The sequence below is a fragment of the Alexandromys fortis genome, unplaced genomic scaffold (genome assembly GCF_014885135.2).
Source record: "Alexandromys fortis isolate MF-2015 unplaced genomic scaffold, M_Fortis_MF-2015_v1.1 scaffold_11, whole genome shotgun sequence".
Classification (NCBI taxonomy): domain Eukaryota; kingdom Metazoa; phylum Chordata; class Mammalia; order Rodentia; family Cricetidae; genus Alexandromys; species Alexandromys fortis.
The window spans coordinates 11,624,929-11,651,865 of NW_026067912.1; the positions used below are offsets into that span (position 1 = coordinate 11,624,929).

General features: G+C 41.2%; 1 protein-coding gene across 4 annotated transcripts; it reads left to right on the forward strand.

The window, feature by feature from the left end:
• The first annotated feature begins 1,977 nt into the window (after positions 1-1,977).
• Spdl1 (spindle apparatus coiled-coil protein 1) lies at positions 1,978-24,917 on the forward strand. Of its 4 annotated transcripts, none has more exons than XM_050138741.1 (12): positions 1,978-2,126; positions 3,555-3,729; positions 9,588-9,764; positions 11,576-11,773; positions 12,313-12,462; positions 12,545-12,643; positions 12,726-12,836; positions 14,007-14,147; positions 15,383-15,492; positions 15,973-16,160; positions 21,315-21,654; positions 24,109-24,917. In XM_050138741.1, exons 2-12 carry the CDS (start codon positions 3,574-3,576, stop codon positions 24,245-24,247), a joined length of 1,809 nt encoding a protein of 602 aa, XP_049994698.1. In that variant the 5' UTR covers positions 1,978-2,126; positions 3,555-3,573; the 3' UTR covers positions 24,248-24,917. The 4 variants fall into 4 exon arrangements, with proteins under 4 accessions (XP_049994698.1, XP_049994699.1, XP_049994701.1 ...); XM_050138742.1 differs by having other exon boundaries at positions 3,558-3,729; XM_050138744.1 differs by lacking the exon at positions 1,978-2,126 and adding an exon at positions 2,235-2,265.
• Positions 24,918-26,937: the final 2,020 nt, after the last annotated feature.

The following is a 26,937-nucleotide window of genomic DNA, read 5'->3' on the forward strand; positions in this document are numbered from 1 at the left end:
TGGCCTGCATGTAAAAAAAAAAATCACTGGTGATCTTGTCAAGAGACAATTCACTGTACTAGCTTAAGACCAGACCCCAGTTGATGGAAATACCAGAATAATAAAAGAAACTAACCCCGGTGTATTTGCTTGTTTTCTTTTTTCCTCTTTTGGCTCTTTGACTCTTTGGGGGCCCACCACCCAGATTCCAAATAAATACACACAGAGGTTTATTCTTTCTTATGAGTGCCTGGCCTTAGCTTGGCTTGTTTCTAGCCAGCTTTTCCTAAATTATTAGGTCTACCTTTTGCCCATGGGCTTTTACGTTTCTCTATTTCTGTATTTTTTTTCTTCCTTATTCTGTGTCTAGCGTGTAGCTGGCCCCTTCTTTTCTGGCTCTTTGATCTCCTCCTCCCAGATTTCTGTTTCTGGTTGTTTTTTTTTTTCTGTCTGCCTGCCAGCCCACCTGTCCTTTCTCCTTTGCTTTTTGGCGGTTCAACTCTTTATCAGACCAACCAGGTGTTTCAGACAGGTAAAGAAACACAGTTTTACAGAGTTAAACAGATGTTACATGAAAGAATGCAACACATCTTTGCATTCTTAAACAAATGTTTCCCAGCAGAAACTAATGTAACACATTTTTTAAAACTAATATTCTACAACATTCCAGAGCTTGGGAGGCAGAGGCAAGTGGATCTCTGTGAGTTCAAGACCAGCCTGGTCTGCAGAGTGAGTTCCAGGACAGCCAGAGGTACATGAAGACCCTGTCTCAAAAATCATCATCATAGTAATAATAGAAACTGGACAGTGAAAAACCTTCCTTAGAAATTTTGTTATATACATAAAAACGAAATAGGGCTGTGGTTGACTGGAGTCAGGGAAGTTTTGATTGGATTTTGCAATGAGTCATGTCGGCACCTTCATCTACTGATGGGGAGAACTCAGCACTGTGAAACATGATGAGAAAGGAGACAGAGGCAAGTCCTTAGATACACAAGAAATGATGCCATGTACCAGGTACTTGAATTCTCCAGATTTCCAAGTGCTTAAACTTTTTAAAAAAAGAATTAGTATATTTGCAAGACATTTCTATTTATTTTTTAAATTGGATTTATTAAAGATTTCTGAAAAAAAAAACAAAAACAAAAAACAAAAAAATAAATAAATGCCGGGCGATGGTGGCGCACGCCTTTAATCCCAGAACTCGGGAGGCAGAGGCAGGCGGATCTCTGTGAGTTCGAGACCAGCCTGGTCTACAGAGTTAGTTCCAGGACAGGCTCCAAAGCCACAGAGAAACCCTGTCTCGAAAACAAACAAACAAACAAACAAACAAAGATTTCTGTCTCTTCCCCACCACCGCCTCCCATTTCCCTCCCCCTCCCCCAATCAAGTCCCCCTCCCTCGTCAGAACAATGGCGTTGGGTTTTTGATCCTACTGCAAGACATTTCTATTTAAATACGCATGCGCCTCAGCTGTCCTGCAGAACATCTGGCGTGCGTTTGAACAGCAGCTCCATGACTTTGGCAGGTCACAATTCTTTGGGGGAGGCTTTGGTTTCCTCTGTGCAAACCGAAGGATGCCGTGGACTTGGCAAGGTGGTCTGCGGGCCTAACTGGGGGTTCCGTGTGGAATGTGGCACCGTCCCGGAACCGGGGAGACAAAACGCCTGAGCTACAGCGGATGACAGCACGCAGGCCAGGGTGGGGTTGACAGGACCGCCGGGCCACAAGGTGGTGTCAGCCCCACACTGACCAGCGACACTGCCTCTACAACGGCGCTGTTACAGACGACAACAGATAAATAAAATCCAGAAACACAGTTCACGTAAAGCAGATACGTAGCGGGAAAACAGCTCAAGGAAGCCTAAATCGCGGGCGTGGCGCCTGCACCTGCGCAGACGCTGCAAGTCCGTCCTCTTGTTTGTCTCGGAGGCGCGGATTGGACGAGACATCTCGTGAGAAATGCAAGCTCTCGCGGGAACAGTATTCAAAAAAATCCCGGCACTTAGTTAGCTCTGGTACAGCTGAATAAACAGGACAGCTTTTTGTGTGTGTGTGCTGAGGCGGATGTACCGACACAAATCCGGGCGCCCGGTGCTTTCTGTACGAGCCTCTGGTTGCGGCAGCCGGGAAACGTGAGCTGAGAGGTAAGGGCGAGCGGCGGGAGGGGAGAACCGGGCGTCCGCCAGCGGAACGCCTGCTCTCCCGGAACCTGAGTTCTCAGGAGCTGCCTTCCGGGCCGGTGTAGTTTTCGGTCGGACCGGTTAGCTGCCCGCTAGGCTGCCGGTAAATAAGGGTGCTGGGTGGGCTTCATGAATTCGGTGACCTTGAGTCTGAGCTCTTTAGTACCCGTTACCCCTAGCCAGTGATGCTGCCCGAATTAACACGCTGCAAAATGTAACAAACGCACAATGGGTTCTCACTGTAGCGTCTCATTTTGTTTTACAATGATTCGAGCGTGCAATGGTAACATTTTGAATGTATCGGGTTAAATGTTTTCCAGCGTGCTTAGTTTTGAAGTTGTGGCCCGCAGAAAGTTTAAAACCCCATTTGGCTCACAGGTATTTCTGTTGATGCCCAGTCAGCGTTCATGTGTTATCTATCAGCTGTGATGCATCTAGTTAGAGGCTTTTTATTATTCCGATTGATAAAAGATGTTTACAAACCTTACTTTGTGCAGTGGGTCAGTGGTGGAAGTGGGCTTAGAACTTAAGTAGCGCATCCACAGACCTTCCCGTTACTTTAATGATTTGTGCAGGTTGTGTTTTTGAGAGGTTGGACCGAAAAGTGGTTAGAACACCAGTCCTTGGAGCTCCGCTTAGATTTCTGTGTTGTTTACCCACAACCTTGTGTCACCTACCATTCTCCCTCAAATCTATTCTAGTCATACTTTCGGTCCACTTCTACCGGAACAGCCCTTGGGCCAGTGATCTGTATATTTGAAATCCAGTGGGCAGTTTCCAAGTTCTCACCTACTTTGACTTAGCACCATTTGCCATGATTGTTCATTCCCACATCCTGAAGGAATTTTGATTATCAACTTCCAGAACATTGTATACCCTTGACTTCGCATATACTTCAAGGATCATACCTGAGAGTGCCCTGTGGTCTTGTTTCATAACAGAATTTAGTTCTGGGTCTTGTGAAAAATTATGCTTATCTTCCAATGAAAAGAAATTTTTAAAAAAAAAATAAAAGAAATCTTACTGGGTGGTGGTAGCCCACAACTTTAATCCCAGCGCTGGGGAGGCTGAGGCAGGAGGATCTCTGTGAGTTTGAGGCCATCCTGGTCTACAGAATGAGTTCCAGGACAGCCAGCGCTATATGAAAAGAAAAACTCTGTCTCACCCTGTCCCCCAATCATATTGACTTTGCCATCACAATTTTTGTAGTATTCAGCTATTTCTCAATACCTACTGTGCTATTGTTGATTAGAGGGTATTATCTTACAAGTCAGGAATAGAATCTAAAAACCCTTTCATTTTATATGACAGTAGTGTTAGCTGTATGTGTTTCTTCTCTTGCTCTGATATCACTACATTTAGTTCCAAGTTCAGTAAATTTTCCCTTTACAGTAGACTGAAAACAGAAAGCATGGAGAGAGAGATCACAGATCTTCGAAGCAAACTCAAAGAGTGTGAAAAGGAGCGACTGAAAGCTGCACAGTATGGCTTACAGCTCTTGGAGAGGCAAACTGAACTGCAGAATCAATTGGATAAATGTCATGAAGAAATGATGACCGTTACTGAGGTAGGATCTGCACACCTGTTAACAAGGATGTGCTCGGGGACTGCAAACTTGTTTTGTCTAACAACTATTTATTCTTTTTTGAAGACCTAAGTCTTCCCCACCCTAGCGCCGTTGAGAAAGAGAATGAACTAAATGAATTTCCAGGCTTCTTTCCAACAGTGTGCTCTGAGTTTGAAAAGTCAAATAATGCTTTCTCCTTTTGTGTTGCATTTACTGCCAGGTTTTGTTTAGTCTACGCTCTACTTACGTGACCTCACTTCTTTTCTGGTTCTAAACATCTAGATGCTCCATGGCATCGCACCAAGCCTTTCGTTCTGCCTGAAGGCTAAATTAGTGTAGTCAAGTGCCTGCCATTAACGGACATCTCAAGCTTGACGCAAGAAGAACAACTCGTTCCTTGCCTGCTAACTGAATGGTCTCTTGCTTTAGTAAATGGATTGGCTTTCATCCAGTTGCTTGAGCCTGAAGTCAGGAAGGCCCACATTTTATCCATCAACAAATCTAAGGACTCTAGTTAGGCTTTCTATTGCTGCGATAAAGCATTATGATTGAAAACAACTTGGGGAGAAAAGGGTTGATTTCATCTTATAGCTCGTACGTAGTCCATCATCCAGAGAAGTCAGGGCAGGAGCCTAGAGTAGGAACTGGTACAGAGGCCATGGAGGAGGGCTGCTCAGTGGCTTGGCCAACCTGTTTTCTGGTACTATCCGAGACCACATGCCCGGAGTGGCACTGCCCACAGAGACGTGAGCCCTCTGATATCAATTAATCAAGAAAATGCCTCACAGACTTACCTACAGGTCAATTTTATGGAGGCATTTTTTTTTTTCAGCTAAGATCCCCAATCCCCTTTTTCCAGATAAGTCTAGGTTTGTGTTCAATTGACTTAAAAGAAAAAAAAAAAAAACTAGCACAGCCAAAGCATCTGCCTGGGATGCTGCTACTCTACCCAGCCCACGGCCATCTGTCCACTGACCTACTGCTGCAGCCTTCTAACGGGTGCCACCATCCACATTACCATCATACCATTCATGTTGCACACATCCAAGTGGTCATGATATCGTTTCTTTCCTTCTGGAAACCTTATGGGGCTTTCTGATACGTTGTCAATAGAATCTGAGCTCTTTGCTTGGGTATAGACTTCTGTGCATTGGCCTCTGCCTGACTCATCACCCCTTTTCAAACCACTTTGCTTCAGTCTTTCCTATACTGATTTTATACTAGTTGTTCTTTCCTGTGGAGTGACTCATCCCCATGCTTCTTGATTCCTTGCTCAGCCTTAGACTTTCAGTTAGATGTCATGTCAGCAGAGCTAATACTTACTGTGTAGTATAAAGTCCAAACTTGCTCTTAAGTCTCTGGAGTGCTGATTGTCTCCAGAGATGCAAACTGCAAGAGAAGAAACTTTGTCTACTCTTATTCTTTGATAAATATTTTTAGAATGACTAAGTCAGTTTAATACTAAATGCTTGGTATTTTAAATTTGAATCTCAGAAGTTTAAATATAACAGGTAAAAAAAATCACTAATGGCAGTTGTCATTTTTCCAAGTACTGCTGTTCTTGATAATCACTTAGTGCCAAATTATAAGACAAAGATTGCAGACCTCAGAGTAGAAGTAAAGTCATGTTGCACAACTGTTTTAAAAATAACTCACCAAACTTATATTTCCTTTAAAAATAAAAGAATTGGGGAAAGGAGCAATATAAATAATTCCAGCCATTTTTTTTCTTTTTTTAAAAAAAATATTTATTTATTTATTTATTATGTATACAATATTCTGTCTGTGTGTATGCCTGCTGGCCAGAAGAGGGCACCAGACCCCATTACAGATGGTTGTGAGCCACCATGTGGTTGCTGGGAATTGAACTCATGACCTTTGGAAGAGCCATCTCTCCAGCCCCCCAGCCATTTTTTTTCTTAATTTAATTGAATTTTATTTATCTTATTTTTGTTTCATTTTAATGTTTTGAAGTTTTTATACAATATATTTTGATCATGTTCTTTATCCACTCCCCAACTCTTCCCAGATCCTCTCCACCCGCGCACCCCACTTCATGTTTTTTCTCTCTTTTTAAAAAACAAACAATACCTACCATGGAGTTCAGTTTGTGTTGGCTGACTACTCCTGGGGATGTATAGGTCGTGTCCTAGAATGTGACTGATATACCTATTGTTGCTCCACTGCAGAAACTGATTTTCCCTCTTCAGCAACTGTCAGTTGCTTCCTGGTTCGGGGTAGGACTCTGTGCCCTCCTCCCTTCCTCTGTGGTAAAATTTTGTCTGCCTGGAATTTATAAAGGTCTTGTACGCACTGTCACAGTCTCTGGGAGTTCCTATGTGAGTTCATCTGCCCTACTGTATCTGAAAAATGTTGTTTCCTTGAAGTCACCTACTACCTCTGGCTCTTCAAGGCTTTCTGCCCCTTCTTCCAAATGGATCTCTGAACCTTGAGGAGAGGGGTGTGATATAAGACATCCCATTTAGGGCTGAACATTCCAAAGTCTCTTGTTCCCTGTGTTAATTCCCATTTACTGTAAGAACTTCACTGATGAGAGTTGATGATATCTTGAACTATGGATTTTGCAGTAGGTGATTAAGCATTGTTCCATTGCTGTGTTCATTTAGCAGAATAGTAATTGTAGGTTTCCTCTAGGGCCTATGACCTATGTAGCCTCAGGTTCTTGGCCTCATTGACAGTGTCAGGTATGGATTTCATCTTGTAGAAGGGAATGGGAGGGCTCAAATCCAAGTAAAAAGACCGGTGATTATTCTCCTAACATTCAAGTCACTATTGAACCCATAGGCCTAACTTGTAAGCAGGTCATTAAATTGTGGCTCACACAGTGTGTAGCTGGGTGAGACTGTTATTACTTTTCTCCTCTGGTGTTGCACGTAGCACTTTTCAACTCTGTGAACACTAACCAGTAGGATGAAACTTGTAGCCGAACACCAGCTAGATTTCTCCATGTCGGGTCTTATGACAAGTTGTGGAGGGTAACCAGTAGCACTGGTAATAATACCCTATCATTGTTGAGGAGCCCATTGGCCAACAGCACAAAAACATGTAGCCCATTCCTGATGTTAGGTTTTACTTGGTAGTATATGATGTCTGATTTGGGTATTGCACCTGCCCCCAGTTACATGGTAACAGCAATTAAACTCCTTTCATGGATGTATGCATTTCAGGATGTGTTTACAGTCATTTCTTTCAAACGTGTTGTCTCTTGCCATAATCTCTTCTCTACCCTACCTTGTCTTATTTTTTTTTTCCAAAAGTCATTTAGAAGGAATTATAATACCTTTTTTAAACCTTAGCATGTTTTCAATCTTTGATTATTTTGTAAATGGTTTTTAGCAAACAACACTTTGAAAGTAATAGTTTATTCAGTATTTTTCCTTTTTTACCCATTCTGCTGTTTTTTTCAAGGCATTATATAAAGAAGAGCATTTGGTTATCCAACAGTAATGCTTACTGGTAGCAGCATCTGAGTGCCAGTGAAGCGTCCCTGTTTTGTCTTTCTTTGAATAGGGGTTGATAGACCCATCATGCTGTGGGTTTTTTATCCTTCTTGATAGTGAACTGAAGCAATTGCTATACCTCCAGCCTGGACATTAACATTCTTCCCCCTACTGTAGTTGTACGTTGAACAGTACAGTTATCCATAAATAATACATGGAAAATTCCATATATAATTTATAAAGCTACAGTGATTGTGTCCTGTTGGGGACACGAATCACTGTCCAGGAGACATGAAGTAGATGATGCTCCTGTGACACTATGTCATTGTGCCTTATACTGGCCACACTTTGCCTTGTCACATGGCTACTATATTGTTTAACATCATAAGAACAGTTAGATTTTGAGAGTAAAATGACACATATCTTTTAATTGCTCTTTTTTTTTGGATTTTTTCGAGACAGGGTTTCTTTGTAGCTTTTTGGTTCCTGTCCTGGAACTAGCTCTTGTAGACCAGGCTGGCCTCGAACTCACAGAGATCTGCCTGCCTCTGCCTCCCGAGTGCTGGGATTAAAGGCGTGCGCCACCACTGCCCGGCTTTAATTGCTCTTTTTATTATTGTTTATATCATTAATTTCCCACTGTGTCAAATTTAAAATTAAATTTTGTCAGGATAAAGACTATAGATAGTGGGAGGTGCGTGGTATTTGTAGGGTTTGATACTCTTTAGGATCCAGACATCAGGCTGGGGTTCTGGAACAAACTCAGACAGCTAAGATGCAAATGACATCTGAAGCTGTACTGGAGTTTAGATATCTGGCACGATGATTATTGGACATGTGTCCCTTATAGTCTGTGCATCACAGCATCTGACATCCAAGAGCGTTTCCTGCTGCTGCTTTGGAAATCTGTTCATACATCTTTCCCTTAGAAAAGCTCCTCTTCAAAGTTCTCCCCTGTTCCATTGTGCAGCATCCATTGCCATCTGGACATTATACACTGCCTCTCATCTCTTAGTCATGGTGATTCACGCTCTCATAAAACATTCCATCCAATAGATAATGCCATAGCGGTAAATCTCCTCAGTTGTTGGTCAGATAAGTGTTATATTAGTCAGAATTATGGCGCGCACTTGAGAAGAACTCTTAGCCTCATGGAGTCTGTGTGTTGGACACTTTGATTTAGGAGTGTGGTGAGTGCACACTTGTGGAAGGCACAAACATGAGAGGTTTTCTTTGAGTCACTTTAGTCACAGCCCTGTGGGATTCTTTGCATAATATTAAGTAGAATTAAATGTCTCCTTGGTCCTCTGTATAGTGTTTGGCATGATCTAGTTCAAAAGAAAAAAAGCCTCCTCTTAGCCTGCCCTTGTGGAATCTAGACTAATCTTGAGGTTAGTGCCGTGTTTTATCTGTTAATGGGTTTGTGACCTGGCACGTTTGCATGGAATGGACAGTTGTTGGGAGGATGGCTGAGTGTCTCTGTGAGGTGGTTACAGTGTTTCTGATCTTGTGCTACCAAATGTACCTTTACTTTTTCTTGTTGTCTCTCAAGTGGATTTTAAATTTTGGAAAGATTCTGATACTGTGCTATATTAAAGGTAACTTTCCTAGTAATCAGTAAATTCCTTGTTTTTGATCAGCTTGAGATAAGACTTGCTTGCTACCTTGATGGTTGATGTTTAGCCAGGGGCAAGACATTTTTAGGAAAGCCTTATCACTCATCAGTGTGAGGGTTCATTGAGTGTGGAATCCAGAGAATGCTCCCTCCATTACCACCTCCACTGCTGGCTTTCAGGGCACCAGAGACCACAGATGGGAAAGCAGAAGTTGGTCATTTGCTGGGGCCAGGACTCTCCTTCTTCCAGCTTGAGTGTTTTGAGGCCACTGCAGTCTCCAAATACACCTTTTGGGGTTCATTAAGACTGATTAGCAGCAGGGTTGGGCTCCTGGCTCATTTGGAGAAATACTTACCTGAGCATAGTTTTCAGAACCCAAACTGAAAAAGCCCATATGATGATGCACACTGATGACTTGCGGTGCGGGAGAGGCAGAGAGATGGGTGGGTCCCTGGGGCGCAGTTAGTTGGCAATTCCACCTGGCCTACTTGACAGGCAGGTTCTAGGTCAGTGAGTGACTCTGTTCCAAAAAATAAGATTGCCTGAGGAACAACATCTGAGGTTGTTGCCTGGACTACTACATGCATACACGTGTGCTTTTCCACATGAAGATGCATGTAACCCCGCCCCCAACCCAAGACAGTAAAAACTGATTAACTACAGTATTCCCAATTTGACAAGTGGTTGTTATTTGGATAGCAAATAACAGTTGTGAACCAGCTTAAGATGCCAACTAATATCTAATGATTAAAATTTTGTATGCATCTAAATGTGTTTTCAGGGTTACAACCAGGAGAAGTACGCCCTTCAAAGAGAAGTTGAGCTCAAGAATCGGATGTTAGAAAGTTTGAGCTGTGAATGTGAAGCTTTGAAACAACAACAGAAGACGCAGCTAGAGCAGCTAGAAATGCAGCTGAACAGAAGCCACAGGCAGGAAGTGAATGACCTGAAAAATAAGGTTTGGATCTGTGTTTCAGAGCAAAAATATCCTGTGTTTGTATGGCTATCTCTAAGTACTGGGTGGGGGTGGGGGAGGGCAGAGGAGTTGCTTAAATACTAATGGCCAAAAATAAGTTTTCCCTATCTTAATGTTCAAGTGGAAACACTGAGAAATAAGCTATCAAAGGAATTTGTATACATACTAGCCTGCTAATGACATGAAATTGTTAATTATTTGAATTTGGTATCTGAATATTTGTATTCGTGATATCGGTGACCAGCAAGGCCTCCTTACTGGCTGTGTGTTCACCTTGTAAGATAAGTGACTAGTTCTGTGGCCGTCCCTGCCGTGGGTCACGTGCAGCTCCTCTGCACACAAACCGGTGCTGTCTTGTGAGGTGAAACTTCCTATGTGTTTATGGAAGGGAAAATGTGGACGAGCCAGCTCTCAAAAGGACTTTGTGAAGGAGGTAACCTTATCTCCATTATGACAGACAGTGATGCCAGTGGCTAGGTGACCTGAAGAGACTGAACAAAGTAAGAATTAGAAATCGTTAGCCACTATTGGAACTGAAGCTGATGACAGTAAAGCCCGGTACTGAGTTCATGCCCGTGGTCTAGTGATTCCTTATATCCTGGCTCCATTGTAAACACAGAGTGAGCCGCTGTGCAGTGAACACCCATTCACTCTCAGAACCCCAGCTGCCCTGGACCTTCAGTTTGCCTCTAAGAAATTGGGGGCTCTGCTTATGATTCTCTTCAGATGGAGCTTGTACCCTGATTTTCTTTTCCAGATCCTACTCTATGAAAAATTTTAAAGATTTTTTATGCCCTATTTTCTCAGAAGTCTGTTTTCAATTTTTAATATTTTGTATAATGTCTTTTAATATTCTCCATGTCTGTTTCCACCTATAATTTTTCATTAAACTACAATATATTTTTGAATATATATTTTGAATAATGGTATCAGCAAAATCATATCTAAGTAAGTACGCTTTTGTGTAATACAGAATCATCTTGCCTGTGGCTCTGACAACTAGTAATCCTATTTGTAGCTAATCCGATTTGAGATGTGGATAACTGGAAAAGATATATTCTTGTTTTTCATTCCTCCATGGATTTAGCAGTAGCCCTAATTTCCTAAGTAGATATGATAGAGGAAATATTTGGGACTAAGTAAAGCAAAGATAATAATCAAGATGGCCTTTTTATAGAAGAAAGAGAAAATTTTTACAAAAATGGTATTGCCAATAGTCTCAAATCATTTGTTTTAAAATTCTCAAGTTTTGTTCATTATCTTTTTCTTATTTCTCACATTTAATCTGTTGTTGAATCCCAAGAAGTTGACCTATAAAATCTCACGGTAGCTCTTGTCCCTGTAGTCCAGACCGTTATCACGCTACTGTGGTTTTCTAACCAGGTTACCCGCTTGAATCATTGTTACCCATGCCTCTTCAGGGCTGGAGAGGAGGCATACCTCCCATTATATACAGCTGCCTTGTGGTTAGCTATGCCACCTTCAGTTGCTTCTAAGAAAACCAGGTCTACTTGGATGACTAGTACAGGTTATGCCTGAATTTGTAGAACAATATAGGTCTTTGTTTAAAAGACACTCGGCAGGTGAGCGATGTTTAGCTTGCAACCCAAGACCCTGTGTTTAGTTCCCAGCACTGTGGGTGGAGATGTCACTTAGATCCAGTGAGTTTCTGTAGAGGAGAATCTAGAAAATCAGGTATGAACTCTAAATACAGCTTCAGGAAGGAAAGTTCAAAGAAAGCTCAAGGACCCTTGAGTTCAGAGGTTGTGACTCTTTCTCTTTTCCTGGTTTAGTTAGAGAAACTGAAAGTGGAATTAGATGAAGCCAGGTTAAGTGAGAAGCAGCTGAAGCAGAAGCTGGACCACCAGGAGGAAGTTCTCGCCCACAAATCGGAAGAGCTTCGGCTAATGTCTGAGCAGCGCATGATCAATAGCATGTCTTCGGAGGTGCTGGCTCTTCAGATTGAGCTAACTGAGATGGAAGGTGTGAAGGTAATTTATATCTCAGGTGTTTTCTCGTTAGAATAGTTCTGCATGTTCTTGTAGTTGTTCTTAAGAACAGTTTGAGGACTTAGCTGGTTGTTTACCGTAACCAAAAAGCACTCTGCAGAGTTTTCATGTGGATTAATTCATTCATAAAATAGTTTCCTATTTTATGACTACTTAAGGCATATTTTATATTATGGAAACTCTGGAGTCATTTATAGGCTTTTATTTTGACACTAGTTGGGTCATAAAAGCCCGATATACAATGTTAGCACAGTGGAAATTAAAATGCTTGTCACTATAGATTTTTCATTTCAATTGTGGATAATTAAAATTCGAAGGAAAAGGAGACAATTTCCAAGGTATTTTCATTGGCTCTCTGCTAAAAATATCATTAACTAAAAACATTTAAAAAATATTTTAAAATATACTTGGAAACCTCTGGATGGCTTTGTTTTAATGTGAGGTGGGAAGTAACAGCATGAATGGACCAACTGTGTGTAAGAGATTAGTCAAGAGAACCCTTGCTGTGTTCCTGTCGGTAGACTGCTCTCCAAGAAGAGGTGAACGAGCTGCAGTACAAACAAGAACAACTAGAATGTGCCAACGCTTCCTTAATGCACCGGGTAGACCGGCTTCAAGAAGAAAAGGAGGAGCGAGAGAAGGAAGTGGTGTCGTATTATAATGCCTTAGAGGTATGGTGAGGCTGTTGTCATATGCACAGTTGTTAGTGCCCTCTTGCTGCCCTCTGCTAGTGAAACTCTCTTTTCCATCTAGAAAGCTCGCGTAGAAAATCAAGATCTTCAGGTGCAGTTGAGTCACGCACTTCAGCAAGCCTTGGATCCAAATAGTAAAGGCAACTCCCTGTTTGCAGAGGTACTTGCAAGTGTTCTCATGACCAAATTGATGAAACCGGCATTTCATTTACTACAAGAACAAGCACGTTAATGTCTTCCAGGTGGATGATCGAAGGGTGGCTATGGAGCGCCAGCTCAACTCGATGAAAGTCAAATACCAGTCACTGAAGAAGCACAATGTATTCACCAGAGAGCAGATGAACAAAATGAAGGTATGGATTCATCGCCAGTAAAGGCTTTAATCTGCTTTGTCTTAGCAAATATATACAGGAAACTGATTTCCTTCAGAAAGTATACTTATGTGATTGTTGAAATGCGTGATTCTTTATTTTATATTAGAAAGCACCTCGGGAAGGCAGCTGCAAATTGCTTTAGTGGTTCCTCACTGACACCAGGTAGACAGTCTTCTTGTCCAATTGGAATGAGAAAAAGGTTGTTTTTTTTTTTTTATTTTTTGTGCATAGCGTGTTCCTGATCATAACGCCGTTTTCTACTTCATCTAGACCTAGCTCTCTGCTACGTCTCACACAAAGGCTTCTTTTTTTACTGACATCTGTACTGCTCATGGCCTCTTATCCTTGCAGCTCAGTAAGCCAAGTGTGGGCCGTCTGCATCGTAAGGTTCTTTTGTCTTTGTTTCCTCATTCTTATTAAGTGAGAGGTCACGGAGGTGCTCAGAGCAGTGAGGAGGCCACAGTCCTGGCTGTTCCAGTCCTTTGGATCTGACCCCTCCTCCCACGGGCCCGAGGCTGCTAAAGTAGTAATAGATTGCTAGAAAGGCTCACTCATTTTCCTCCCTAAGTGTTTTACCAAAGAAATAAGGAACTTCAGTAATTAAACTTGGGAGTTACATGAGCTCCTTGAGGTAGGTAATAGTTTTCATGTGTCAATGGGAAGGTGATAGCCATTCCTGCCTCTTAGAGTTGTTCTGGACTAACATGGAGTAAACACTTACCCGTCCTTGTGGTTAATTTCTGTGAGTAACTTAACAACTTCCTCACTTATTTATACATTTTAGAAACACCCCACCCCGCCCCCCCCCCCCCCCCCCCCCCCCCCCGTAGACCCATAGTCTTAATTCAAGTGATGAGTAGCAGGCGATGTTTGGCCAGGCTCATGTACCGTCTAAATGGCATGTAGTTCCATGTCCATTTCACAGCACATAAATAGTTAATGTTAAAGACTTCAGATACCATAAAAGTAGTCAAAATAGTACTTGAAAGATATCCACAACAAAATGTTTGATGCAAATGTTTTCAGATTATGAGATGAAAAAGAATTATTTACTTTCTGGGTTGAATTCAAATCAGTGAAGCACAAAACAGGAATTATCCAGAAATATGCTTACCAGGATTTTGATTTTTGGGGTGATTGTTTTTCTAGTTACAAATCTCCACATTGCTGAGGATGCGGGGGTCTCAAACTGAGTTGGAGCAGCAGGAACGGTTGTTTGCCATGTTGGAACAGAAGAATGGTGAAATAAAACACCTTTTAGGTGAAATTAAAAATCTGGAGAAATTTAAGGTAGCTTCTTTTCAAAAATATAGCCAAAGTTTGAATTGAATGTCTCTATATTTTTAGCTTCTGAAGTTTATTATACAATTAACCTCCAGTTTCGGTACCAGTTTACCCAATATGTATTTTTTTTTGAACTCACGGCAGTCTAACCTGAGTCTTGTATATAGAGTGTGAAGTCAGTCCCGGCATCATTTGTTAAATTCGGCCCCAGTGAGATGCTAGGTTTAATACATAACAAGTTTCTATTTGTGCGTGAATCTTTTGACAGTATTTGTGTATTGGTTGACTTCTGTTTGTTTGAGTTACAGAGGTTTTGGAGTATATGTTTTTATTTTTAGACGTTAGTCCCCCTAGTTTTTCTTCATAGTGTTCTGGTTGCTCTTACATGTTTGCTTTTCTCTTATCTGATGCACACATGCACACACACCAGAAAGAACTATTTGGTGGTGTTTGTAAGATTATATTAAAAATTTTCAGATTTTTTTTAATTACCTTAGGGAGCATTAGTGTCCTTTCATTAAGCTTCTAATGAAAGATTCGAGTTTATATAAGTAGCAGATTTTATAAATGTTAATGATCCCTTAAGTATTCTGTATTGTGGTCATTAGTTTATCATTAAATATTAAGTTTTATTTTCATCTGTTAGAAAACTGTTGAAAAGGTAGCAGTTTTGTTAAATGTATAGTGTATTACTGGGCGGTGGTATACCTGCATTGGCTGAGCACTGTACTTTGAAAAGTACATTTATAGTCAGGAAAAGTTGGGTTTTTGCAGTCTCTAAAATTGTTTGCTAAATTTTAAACAAATTTACCCCCTGCCTCAGAGAAATAGAAAGAATTCCCTTCAGTATTGGGGATGGGGGAGTACCAAAGGTCACACCAAGGGTTTTCTCTCCATGTTTTCCATTTTATAACTTTTCTCTGAAGTCCAGAATTGAACCAGAAGTCATTGCTTCTTCCGTTCTAAAAGCTAGGAGGGGGAACTGTGGGAACGGTGTGGTTGAGAGCCTTAGTTTTGTAATTAAACATGTGTTATTTTATGCCGTGTCACATTGATCTATTTTGCTTATTTGAAAAGAGAACTGCTTAGTCTTCCCACTCCAGAAGACAGGTGAGTTAAGAGTGTGGTTCTTAGCTTGATGACTGTAAATTAGTCAGTTTCTACTTAGTGGTGGTTGCTGCTGTTACAGCAAACCTAGTGTGTTGTCTGCTCAGTGTAATAAGAGCTTCTGTTTTCATTAGACCTTATATGAAAGTATGGAATCTAAGCCTTCCACATCAGCCAGCTCTTGTTCTCTAGAAGACAGCACCTACTATGCAGATTTACTTCAACTAAAGCTTGATAAGTTAAAGTAAGTGTTTGGAATCGTGAATAAAAGATGAAGGGTTTGCTTGCTTATAAGAGTATTACTGACTCATTTTTTTATTTGTTTTTAATTGTCAAAAAAAATCTCTAGAGGAATGTCAATAAAAATATCCTTGTGTAGCATGAGTTTATATAAAATATGCATTTCTTTTGTGTTTAGCATTCAGATTGGTAAGTGAAAAGAACTCTTAGATTCTCCATCAAAATTCAAGAATAAATTTCATGTAATTTAAAACTTGAATATATGCATGTGTGCATTTTGGAAAAAAATATTTTCTCCCTCTGTTTTTTTTAAAGAATCCATGAAATTCTTGGGTGGGGCATTGCATTGTTAAGACTTACTTTATTGTTTCTTTTATTGCTAAAATCTCAGAGAAATGCCTTTATAATACACGAGATTTATTCTACCATGCTTGTACTGTGTGTTATTTTAATATTCTTTAATCATTCTTATCTGTTACTGTAGCAAAGAAAACGAAAGCACAAAAGGCGAGCTATCCATACAGAGAATGAAGGCGCTGTTTGAGAGCCAGCGGGCCCTGGATATTGAGCGGAAACTGTTTGCGAATGAAAGACACCTGCAGCTTTCAGAAAGTGAAAACATAAAACTGAGAGCCAAGTTAGATGAATTAAAGCTGAAGTACGAACCTGAAGGTGTGCTGCGTAGGCTTTCGTCTTTCAAATCATTACTAGCTCTGAGAGACTAAGACATGTTTTGTAGCTTTTTACCAATGTCGTTATAAACTGAACTGCGACCCTGTGTCTGGAGTAAAGGTTAGCTGTCAGATGTGTAAGGAAATTACAACTGGTTGCATGAATATAACAATGTTCTCTCTCAGAATATCTGGGTTCATACTGAACAACAAGAACTTGAGTTTCTCCCCTTGAAGATTGTAGCATCTTATGGTGTCCGAGAGAGCTTTGAAATTATTTTGAGAAAGGGTCTCACTCTGCAGCCCAGGCTGGTGTCACACTCCGGACCTTTACTCTGCTTCCTGAGTAGGGTCATAGATGTATATGACCAGCCCATGTCAGAGTTTCGTCTTGTCGAAGCTGCTGATACTGGCCGCTAGACTAGCTAAGTTTGTTTATAGAAGAACTAAGCAAGACTTAGGTTCAAGTACTCTTCCCCCCCCCCTCCTACCCCGTCCCTGCCCCCATGAATCTCTGGAGGAGCATTCCAGGACTGTACATGTTAGGATTCAGGCTCTTTAGTTCTTGTCTGCTGCCATTCCATTGACCCTGTGTCCTCGGGACCCATCACCAGAAAGGCAAAGAAGATGTAGTCTTGATCTCAAGGGCTGTCTATGTTTCCAACTCCATATGGAAGGTTCTGTTTGTTTTTCTTCTAACACATAGTAATTGGACACATTTATATGGTACAATGTGGTGCTGTCACTCATGTGTATTGTAGAGCGATCAAGGTAATTAATGTTTATCACTTTAATCATATCTCAGAACTACTTATGGTTTAAGTTTAGTATCTTAAACTTTTACCCTTTCTTTGTTGTGAGAACTTTCAAAATTCCTCTGTCTGGAATGCCCAGTGTGTTGTTGACTATAGTCGTCATGCCTTTAGAGCTCCCAGGTGAACGAGACCACATCGTGTTTGTCTTTTAAACAGGTATTTGTCATTACTGTGTGTGAGCCTGCACATGTGTGTGATGTGTGCTTGGTTCTCTTCTGTCTCTATGTAGTTCCTGGAACTCCAGCTGTCAGGCTCACAAGGCAAGCACCTTTACTCAGTGAGCCGTTCTTTAGCCCCTATTTTGCTCTTTTTAAAAATCAGATTGTTTTTGAGTTAATTTTATTTCTGGGTTATTATCATTTTTAAGCTATTAACGTTTTATTAGGCATATAATTTGCCAACTTTTCTTCCATTCTGTGATCTCTTTTGTTTCCTCTGCTGTTAACAGAAGTTTTCGTTTTAATATGATCCATTTTTTTCTTTTAATTTTTTACTTTTGCTTTTATTGCTTGTGCATTTCAAAGTCTTCTCTAAAGGTCCTCACTAGAGTAGTCATGTAGCACTGGCTCTTTTCTTCTAGTAGTTTTAGATATTATATTTAGTGAGTAACCCATTTTTAGCTGACTTCATTTCCTGTGAGAGATGAGGTGTTTAGTAATTAGCGTGTAGTTGCCAGTTCTCTTAGCTCTATTGATGAGGAAATTGTCCTTTCCCTGTTACGTGTTTTGACTTTGTGAACACACAAGCTGTGTGTCAAAGGATTGGTTCCTTGGCTCTCTGTTTGGCTCCATTGATCAGCGTTCTCCCTATTGTTAACAGGTTTCCTTGGGGTGAGAAAAGATATTTGACGGGGCCTTGGTTTGGGGTTACACCAAAACAAATGTTTGTATGTTTTTGTTCAGACTTGTTTTTTTTCTAACGTGATCTTCATATGCAATAGAGAAGAGTGAATTCTACAGCTGCTGGATAGAATGTCCTATATGTTTCTCTTAGCTCCATTTGAAGTCTGGAGTGTACTTTAAACCCAGAGCGTCTGCTGATTTTTCTGTCTGGGTGATTTTCCATTGTTGTAAGTGGGTGTTGGCATCCCCAGATGTCACTTGCCTGCTGTCTCTCTAATATAGAGAGATTTATTGATGTTTGTTTGGTGTGTGTGTGTGTGTGTGTGTGTGTGCGCGCGCGCGCTACAGACTCAGTTTTGGGCCCCTTTATCATTCTTTACTGTCCCGGTCTCATAGTTTTGATGTGAAGTATATTTGACTTGACATAAATATCTCACTTTTCTTCCGGGCTGCAAGTGGATTGCATTTTCCACTCATGGATTTCCAGCCTCTGCATATCCTTGCACATGAAAGGAGTCTCACATCGGCAGCATCCTCTGCTCCTGTTCTTGTAATCCCTTTAGCCACTCACTGTCTTTTAATTAGATAATGTACCCCATCTGCATCCAGAATAATTACTGGTAATTAAGAACTTGGTGCTGCTGTATTTCTGGTTGTTGTCTGGTAGGCCTTTTCTTCCTTTCTTCTCCCCTCCAGTCTTCGGTGCTGAGAGGTGTTTCTCAGTCACTATATTTGTTTCAGTTATAATTACCACACACTTATAAAGAACTATACTGAACTAAAGTGTGACAATTTTGAATACTAAGGCAAAAAGGAAAAATACCTCCTCTTAGCTCCATTTCTCCCATTGCTTTGAGTTGTCAAAATTCAAGCCTTTTTATGTTTCCTATCCCTTAACTATTGATTATAATTGTTCCTTTGTTAGTGTTTATATCTTCCTGTTCAGTGCATAGGGGCTATATGACTATCATGTCTGAATATTTAGATTTTCTCTGATCGTTTCAGGTTTCAAACATCAGATGCCACTCCTCCCCCCAAAATGTATTTATTTTTATGTGTATGGGCATTTTGTCTCTGCATGTATGTCTTCACATGCCTAGTGCATGCAGAGGTCAGAAGAGGACATCAGATGCCCTGGAGCTGGTGTTAAGGACAGTTGTGAGCCACTATGTGGTTGCTGGGAATTGAACTCAGGTCCTCTGTAAGAGCAGCCAGGGCTCTTGACCACTGAGCCATTCTTATTGTTACTCCGGCCCAGTATCTCTTGTAAGACAAGTCTAGTCACAGTGAATTCAGCTTTTCTTAGGGAACGGTGTCCATCTTCCATTTCCAAAGATCTGCTTTGACTGGCATCTCTTTCCCTTCGTCACTCTGAAGTCTGCTGCCAGGGGCATTGCTGCTCCTCACCACCCCATGCTGCTCCAGAGTGTTCTTTGTCCTTTGAGAGTTTGACTCTTGGGTTGGGTCTGACCAAACTTTTGACCTTTCCACAGGAAGGTCATTTCTTCCTGGGTTTATAAAGCTTTCTGTTCTTCATTTGAATAGACTTTGTACCTTTTGTCATTGTCTAGTTCTCTCTTGGTACCAGCGATGTAGCTTTTCCTTTGGATGGTGTCTCATAAACCGCAGAAGCTTTCTTTCTTCCTCCTTAGTCATTTTCTTTTTCTTGTTTTCAAAGCGCCTGTCTTCAGACTCACTAATTCTCTACTCTGCTTGGTCAGTCCTGTTGTTAATATCTTATAATTAACTTTTTATTTACTATATTTTTTTACTTACATTTTTCATTTTCTGCATCTGGTTTGCGTGTTTTAAGCTCTTTGCTCCTCAAACTATTTATTCCCATACATGTCTTTAGTTGTCATTGGCACCTTGCTTTGCCATTTTCAAAACCCTCCTTCCTTGATTTTCTTAGTCCCCATCTCTGGATCGATGAACTAGGTGTTCGTTGTTATATTCCTTGCCATCTGTGTTTTCCTGTGACTTCTATTTCATTGTTTTGGGGTTGGTTTTTGTTGTTGTCGGTGGTGGTGGCGGGTTTTGGTTTATTTGTTTTTTGCAATTCTCAGCATACCAACTTCTTATATTCCGCTTCAGCATTTAGAGGTCACCTTCAGCACAGATTAACTGTCAGTTTTGTGATAGCTCTGTGACTTATCCACCTGGGTGGGTCCATGGACAGCCCTAAGGAGGCACCTAGGACATCTGGGAGAGCCAGTCCCACACTCAAGTCCAAGGGCCACGCGCACTGTGCCTCCAGCAGTATGGGGCCCTTACACAGTCTGGACTGTTTGGCAGGGATGAAGGGCCTTGCAAGATCTGGATATTAACTCCTGTTTGCCTGTTTCTTGTTCTTTGCTGACTTGGAGTAGAATAGCCCCCTGGTAGTCTCCCTTGTGGGCCAGTGCAGGAGTGAAACTCCACATAGTGAGTCAGGATGATAGGAAAGTCAAATGTCCCTCTCTGTGAGTCTCTCAGCATAGCCCCTGAATTCTGTACATAATGCTCTAGTGGCTTGGTGAAGGAGATCACAGTCACAGAGGCCCTTTCGTAGCTCAGTCACTGTGTGTGTGTTCCAGCGTCTTTACCATCTTGCTTTTGTATTTTGGTTTCCTGAGCTCTTTGAGGTGTTTTTGAGTACATGGAAGGATAATTGATGGAAATACAGATTCTACCATCTTCTTTCACCATTCATCTTGGATTTATTTATTTACTTAATTACATCTATTTAATTTTGAGACAGACTCTCACTATGTAGTCCTGGCTATCCTGGAACTCATTGTATAGACCAGATTGGTCTTGAATTCACAAAAGTCATATCACTGATGCCTGCTAAGTGCTAGGATTAAAGGTGTGCACCCTCATGCCTGGGCCCAGGAACTCTGTTTTTAAGGAAAAACGTTTTGATGCAGACTATACAATAAGTCTTAACTACTCAGAAAATAGCCTGCCATACAGTCTCTGCAGCCGATACACTGCAAACAGTTCATTTTATTGTGTTTAAATTGAAAAAATAGAAAGTCGGTCCTAAGAAATCTGTGAATGCTGTGGTGCTGCCACTGCCTCCTCACAAGGTTGTATTGGCATATTCTAGTTTGAGGAGTCTTAACCAGGTACCTCTGCCTAACTTTCTTCGAGATCATCTGTGGGAACTATAGTGAGTCTCACCACTAGGGGGAGGTTGTTGACAATAGATTTTTTTTTATAGTTTCTAAAAGATTCTTTTTTGTGTGCTTTTTCTCTTTTGTGATTCCAATATGCTCCCCTGATTAAGAATTATCCATTATGAATTTCAAAGATCTGCCAACCCAACAAAGAACACAGGGTTGGGGGTCGGGATGATTCAGAGGAGCAGTGCAAAAGAAAGGGGGGCATGCTAATCTGAAAGCAGAAGTGCAAACAGGAGCCCCCCCCCCTTCTTTGCTATAGTACTTCAGACCTTGGGTTGTGTATTTGTTTTTATTAAAAGGGCACGCATTTTAATAAGCTTTTTCTTCTCAGAGAAAATTGAAGTACCTGTGCTCAAAAAGAGGCGTGAGGTGCTGCCATTGGATGTAACCGCCCCAGAAGAGACACCTGCTGCCAGTGCCATCGGGGAAGTTTCTAGACTGCCGCTTCAGAGAGAGGAGCAAGAGTCCTGCCTCAGTAGCTTAAGTGGTAGCTCCGTGCAGATGGGACCGCCGGCCTCTTCGGCCATTCAGCCAGCTAGCCTCTCTCCTCACAAGAGTCCGCCTCTGGAGACGCAGCCGAAGACGGAGAAGAAATGTGTAAAGCTCATGGCCGGTCCAGGCAGTGCTGAGGCCTTACGTGAACAGAGTGGGAACACCCCCAGCTCCCCCAGGTCAGTGTGTCCTCTGCCTGGCCGCCAGCAGCCTTCTCCATCTTTCCTCTCTCACTGCCTGAACTGTGCCGTGCTGCTCTGTCTGTTTTCCCGGCCGTGTGTGCGCTGTAAGACAGCATTTGATCTGTCTTCCTTCGGTTCTTCTCAGAGCATCAGGAAGACTAAGGTGACTGCAGGAGGGAAGGGCAATGGATGGCAGGTGGCGCTAGGCAGTTACACTTCCTTAGTCCATGAAAACAGCAGAGCACAAGCACCCCTGAGGGTTTCGCTGGGTGGAAGAAATGCGCTGTTGTTTTTCTCTCAGTTCAGGAGTAGCCGTGAAAGAAAAACTTTCTCAAAGGACCTTTCAGTAGGCTAAGGCATTTAGACTTAAATTTTTGGTAAGGCCAGGTAAAAGTTTTTATGGTTTTTGATATCTATACTAAGCTTCAGAAATAGGCTTTGATGCCGGCTTGATATTTTTAAATATCAAAGCTAATTTAGTTTTATGTTTATTCCCAAACTTCAAAGCTTGCAGTTTCTGTGTAATTGGGTTTGTGACGGAAAGAGAAAGTGTCAGTTGGCACATGAAGGAGCCAGTGTTCGAAGGGCTCTGTCTTTCGAGAAAGCAAAGCTGATAGAGATAGACAGTAAAAGAGTGGATGGCGTGTTGGCAGCCGGAGGTCCGGCTCTGTACGGCAGGATGATGTGCAGAACGGTAGCTGTTGTGGAACTGGCTAGACGTCCAGCAGCACAGGCATGGGTGAAGGACGTGGTTTATACACAGCGGAACTCTGTCAGCCACGGAGGCAGCAACGCCGGGTAATCCGGAGGAAGAGGAATGCAAACGGAGACCAGCATGCTAAGCTGACTAGGCCAGTCTCAGAGTAATAGTGCGTGTTTCTCTCATTTGTGCCTCCCAGACTTTATATGTACACAAAACATGCATGTGACATGAAAATAGGAGCAAAATCATCTCTAGGGACTAATGGGAGGGAGGGATAGGCTAGAACACATGTACCCACAGACTTGTACAAAAGTTTTAAAAAGTGATTAGAGAAGATGAAGGAGCCAAATAGTTTTAAGGAGATGGATGATGTCTACATGCAGTGCAGTGGGAAGTATTTAAAATAGTGCCCTTACACATTTAAAAATTGAGCTTCTTGGTGAGCATCTGCACCATGAGATGAGCTAGCTCTCTGGGAGCTGCTAGGGCTACATGAATCAGAGTAGGTGCAGAATCAGACATTTAACTGAGATAGGCAAGACAGCACACCCCATACCACAGAGTAGAAAAAACATCAGCTGCTACTGTTGTATTATTCTGTTGAATTTCTTAAAATAATATTTAAATCTATATTGCACAAGAAGTAAACACTTGGTGTTCGAGCACATACGCCTTATCCCCAGCGGTTCTGGAAGGGGTTGGGCTGCTCCCTGTCGTGTGTGAAGTCCATGGGTGATAGTATGTCTCTAGGTGCTTTCTAGATGGCCACTGCATTTTGCTGTCTGTTGTCCTCGGTACTTTTTCTGCCCTTTGTTGCTGGAGAAACATTACATAATGGACTCAAATTGCACATTGGAAAATTTTTGTCTGCTTAAACACACACACGCACAAGAAAATACCACAGGGTGTTTGTTTTTAAGTCTGTAAGTCCATCTACTAACTTAAAACATTTCCAACCATATGTATTTTCTGCAGGTTTAACCTAGACTCACGGAGGTTAACTTTGTCACAGAAAAGATGGCCTTTGTCGAGAACTGAAATTCCTCATTTTCATTATTCACTTAATGAATGTTCTTCCATCTTTTGTTTGTTTTGTTTTTCAAGATAGGGTTTCTCTGTCCTGGAACTCACTCTGTAGACCAGGCTGACCTCAAACTCACAGAGATCCCCTGCCTCTGCCTCCCAAGTGCTGGGATTAAAGGCGTGCACCACCATGCCTGGCAAGAATTTTTATTTAAACATCTCCTGTGCTATTGGTTTACTGCTTGCCTGATGGAAACTCTATTAAGGGTTTTTGTTGTTGTTGTTTGGTTGCTTGCTTTTCTGTTTTCTTGTCTGAGACAGCCATCTACTTGGGTAGCCTGGGGTTTCATGTTATTTTATCTTGTGTTTATTAACCTTTTGTATGTGGTGTCAACCCTAAAATACTGCTTCAGCATTTTGAATTTTGTACTTGGTGTTTTTATGATGTGTATCTCATTTTACCTAATACTTTAACTCAGGCATTGTTTGACCTTTTTTTTTTTTCAGATTTAAGGATATTTATTAAACATTTTAAAAAATTAAGCCTACAAACATTAAACATTCTTTTTAAAGTCTGTCATTTAGTGTTCATAATGGAGTCTACTGTAGTTTTTGCCCTGTGTACATAAGATAGTGCGCCCCTTTTTGGAGTCTGATGTTACTAGGCATTTACTTCTTTTTCTTGACCATACTTGAATTCAGAATATATGCTTTAATGCTTGTAGGTTATCTGCAGAATCAAAGCTTTCAACAGAGGTGAAAGAAACTACAAGCAAATTGGAAAAAGGAGCTTGTAAGAAATCACACACCATCATGTATGTGTCCTCAAAGTCAACCCCGGAGATGCAGTGCCCACAGCAGTAGGAGGTTGTTTCTCTGCGATGCTTGCTGAAGATCGCGCCTGTGTGCAGGATACCCTTGTGGGACATTTGCATACACCAGTGCTAAGACCTCTGTGACCAGAAATTCAGCTATCCTGTGATTCTAACCCTTCACAGACCTGTGAGTCACAGAGAAGAAACCATTACCAGAGGAAATGCTTTTATTTAAACCTGTTTGCTGCACTGGACCAGATTTTGAAAGTTATGTGATAAATAATGTTCCTTAAGAACTGAAAATTGGACAGTAAAACATTGAAGGTATTAATTATGTTTTCCTATGTACAGTTTCATGAATAAATAAAATTGTATTTTCCTTGTCTTGTAAAAATAGTGAATATTGCTTGAAAATGCATATTATTGCAAAATATTTTAAAGGGTTAAAGCACCTGTATTCATATATATAATTTAAATTTTCATGACTCTAACTAAATAATAATTTTGAAACTTAAAATTGCAGTAATTTCTCCCATTTGTATTTTCTTAATTCTATATAAACAAGAATGTTAATGAAAGAGAATGAGAAGAAAAATGAGCGTCAAGGATTCTTATTTACTGGTAACATAATTGTACATATATTTTTGCTTATCTGTTATCTAACATGTATAACTACATGTACATACACATATAGAAAAATATACTGGATACTCGTATTACCAAGTTGTTTTCTTTAATTGAAGTGATTATAGATTTGTTGATAACTTAATTTTATGCGTTATTTTCTATAGGTGAGTTAGGACTCTTCAGAAAACCAGCAAGGTGTATATAGATAGAGAAGAGAAGAATTCGTCTCAAGAATTAGCTCCCAGGCTGTAAGTCTAAATACACAGTGGGGATTGGCAAGCTTGAGAAGAGATAAGCATGACAGTTGGCCTTTCTGTTGTGTTGGCATCCCATTTTATTTAGTATTCTAATTAGGCTTCTCTGAGCCTTTTTGTCAGTCAGTCTTAAAGATATTTATCATACATTTAAGTTTTTTTTAAGCCTTATCACAAATCTCATGCTTTCTACATGTCCTCCAGGTCAATCCAGAGACCTAGGGCCCACAAAGAAATACTCAGTGGATTGGGAGGTCCACCGACAGCAGGCAGTCTGCTTTACTTTTCATCCCAAAACACACAGACAATGCTTGACCCTGTCCTTGGGCACATTGAGTAGGCATAAAATAAAGACAATGAGAATCTATCTTAAATAAGTCTATTAAAATATGTTAGGTAAGAGCAAAACGCCTCTAGCATCCAAATAGATAATAAACTTGCTTATTTTAATTTGCAGAAACTGTACTTTACAAAATTATAATATTCATGTTCAATATCTCACAAAAACAAAATACCCAAAGGCACTAGGTTAAATAACAATTTCAACCTGAGGATAGTATCAAATTAGAGTCCATGTTTAAATGCACATGAGAGAAGTGTACTTTGGCTTCTTTCAACACTGTTTTAGCTGGGTTTCTGTTGCAACAATAGCACACGATAACCAAAAGCGACTTGGAGAGGAAAGGATTTATTTCTGCTTACAGTTCCACACTACAATCTACCATTTACTGTTGCTATAGGACAGAAATTTGGAAGCAGGAGCTGACTCAGAAGCCATGGAGGAGTGCTGCCTATTGGCTTGTTGCTGGAGGCTTTCTCAGCCTTTTCCGAAGGCACCCAGGGGTGAGCTGGACCCTCCCACATCAATCAATAAAATGCACTATGGGCCAGTCTGTGGGGCCATTTTCTCTATTGACTCTGACTTGTGTCAAGTTGACATAAAGCCAATCAGCACACATACAGCTCTTATCTGAACATCTTCAGACACAACACAGACGCCCCCAGAGCTCACCGTTAAATAGATGGGAAGTGGCAGCTGTAGCGCCGGAATTCGTTATCCCATACGCCAGGCGATCTGTGTGTGTGAGTTACTACATTTCGCTGGACATCTGCCAACTAGGTGCGATAGTTATCCCCATGTTGACGATAAGAAATGTTGACCAAGACTATGAAAGTTTGCTTGTCTCAAGATATAAGTGGTAACAATGAGAACAATTAGAATACAATAGAATGGAGTCCTGGAGAAGCAAGCTGCCTAGACTATGAAGATTCCCAAGACATGGAGAAAATGGTATCACAGGAGAACAGAGAGTGAGTGTGAAACATTTTTTCTGGACAATTTAATAACGTGTATGTGATGGATTTTGATAACTTTGACTCTTCCATTGAGCTCTGCATGCCTCCCCATGAAACCCAACAGTTCTCTCCTACTTTGTGTGTGTATGTGACACACTGAGTTTAATTAGAATTGTGTGTATGAATATGGGTGGGGGCTGATTTACTGAAGCGTGAGCCATGTGTGGCTACACCACTGAAGAAAATGATCCCCCTCCTCCCAGTGGCCACAACATCACTGAGGGGTGGGGCCTTAAGAGCCCATCCTCCATGATGAGACGTCAACAGGCCCAATCCAGGGCAGGTCTTGTGCATGTAACCCCAGCCACGTCTAGTCTGCAGCCCTCCTCCCCATCCTCCAGCTATTACACTCTTTATGCCCCATCTTCAGAAAATGTTACCAGAGCCTCGAAATGGGTCCTAATGCCCTATTGGGGGATGAACCTTCAATGGGCACCTACTCTCACACTGCCAGTTGTGAGTCTACCTTAGTCACTGCTTATTAAAAGAGATGCTTCTCTGA

Excerpts from the sequence above, each read along its gene's own strand:
- Spdl1 (XM_050138740.1), top strand. The coding sequence starts at position 2,458 with ATGTATCGGGTTAAATGTTTTCCAGCGTGCTTAGTTTTGAAGTTGTGG. Across the intron at positions 12,463-12,544 it reads CGTATTATAATGCCTTAGAG|AAAGCTCGCGTAGAAAATCA; the intron begins GTATGGTGAGGC and ends TTTTCCATCTAG. Across the intron at positions 21,655-24,108 it reads AACACCCCCAGCTCCCCCAG|GTTATCTGCAGAATCAAAGC; the intron begins GTCAGTGTGTCC and ends TAATGCTTGTAG.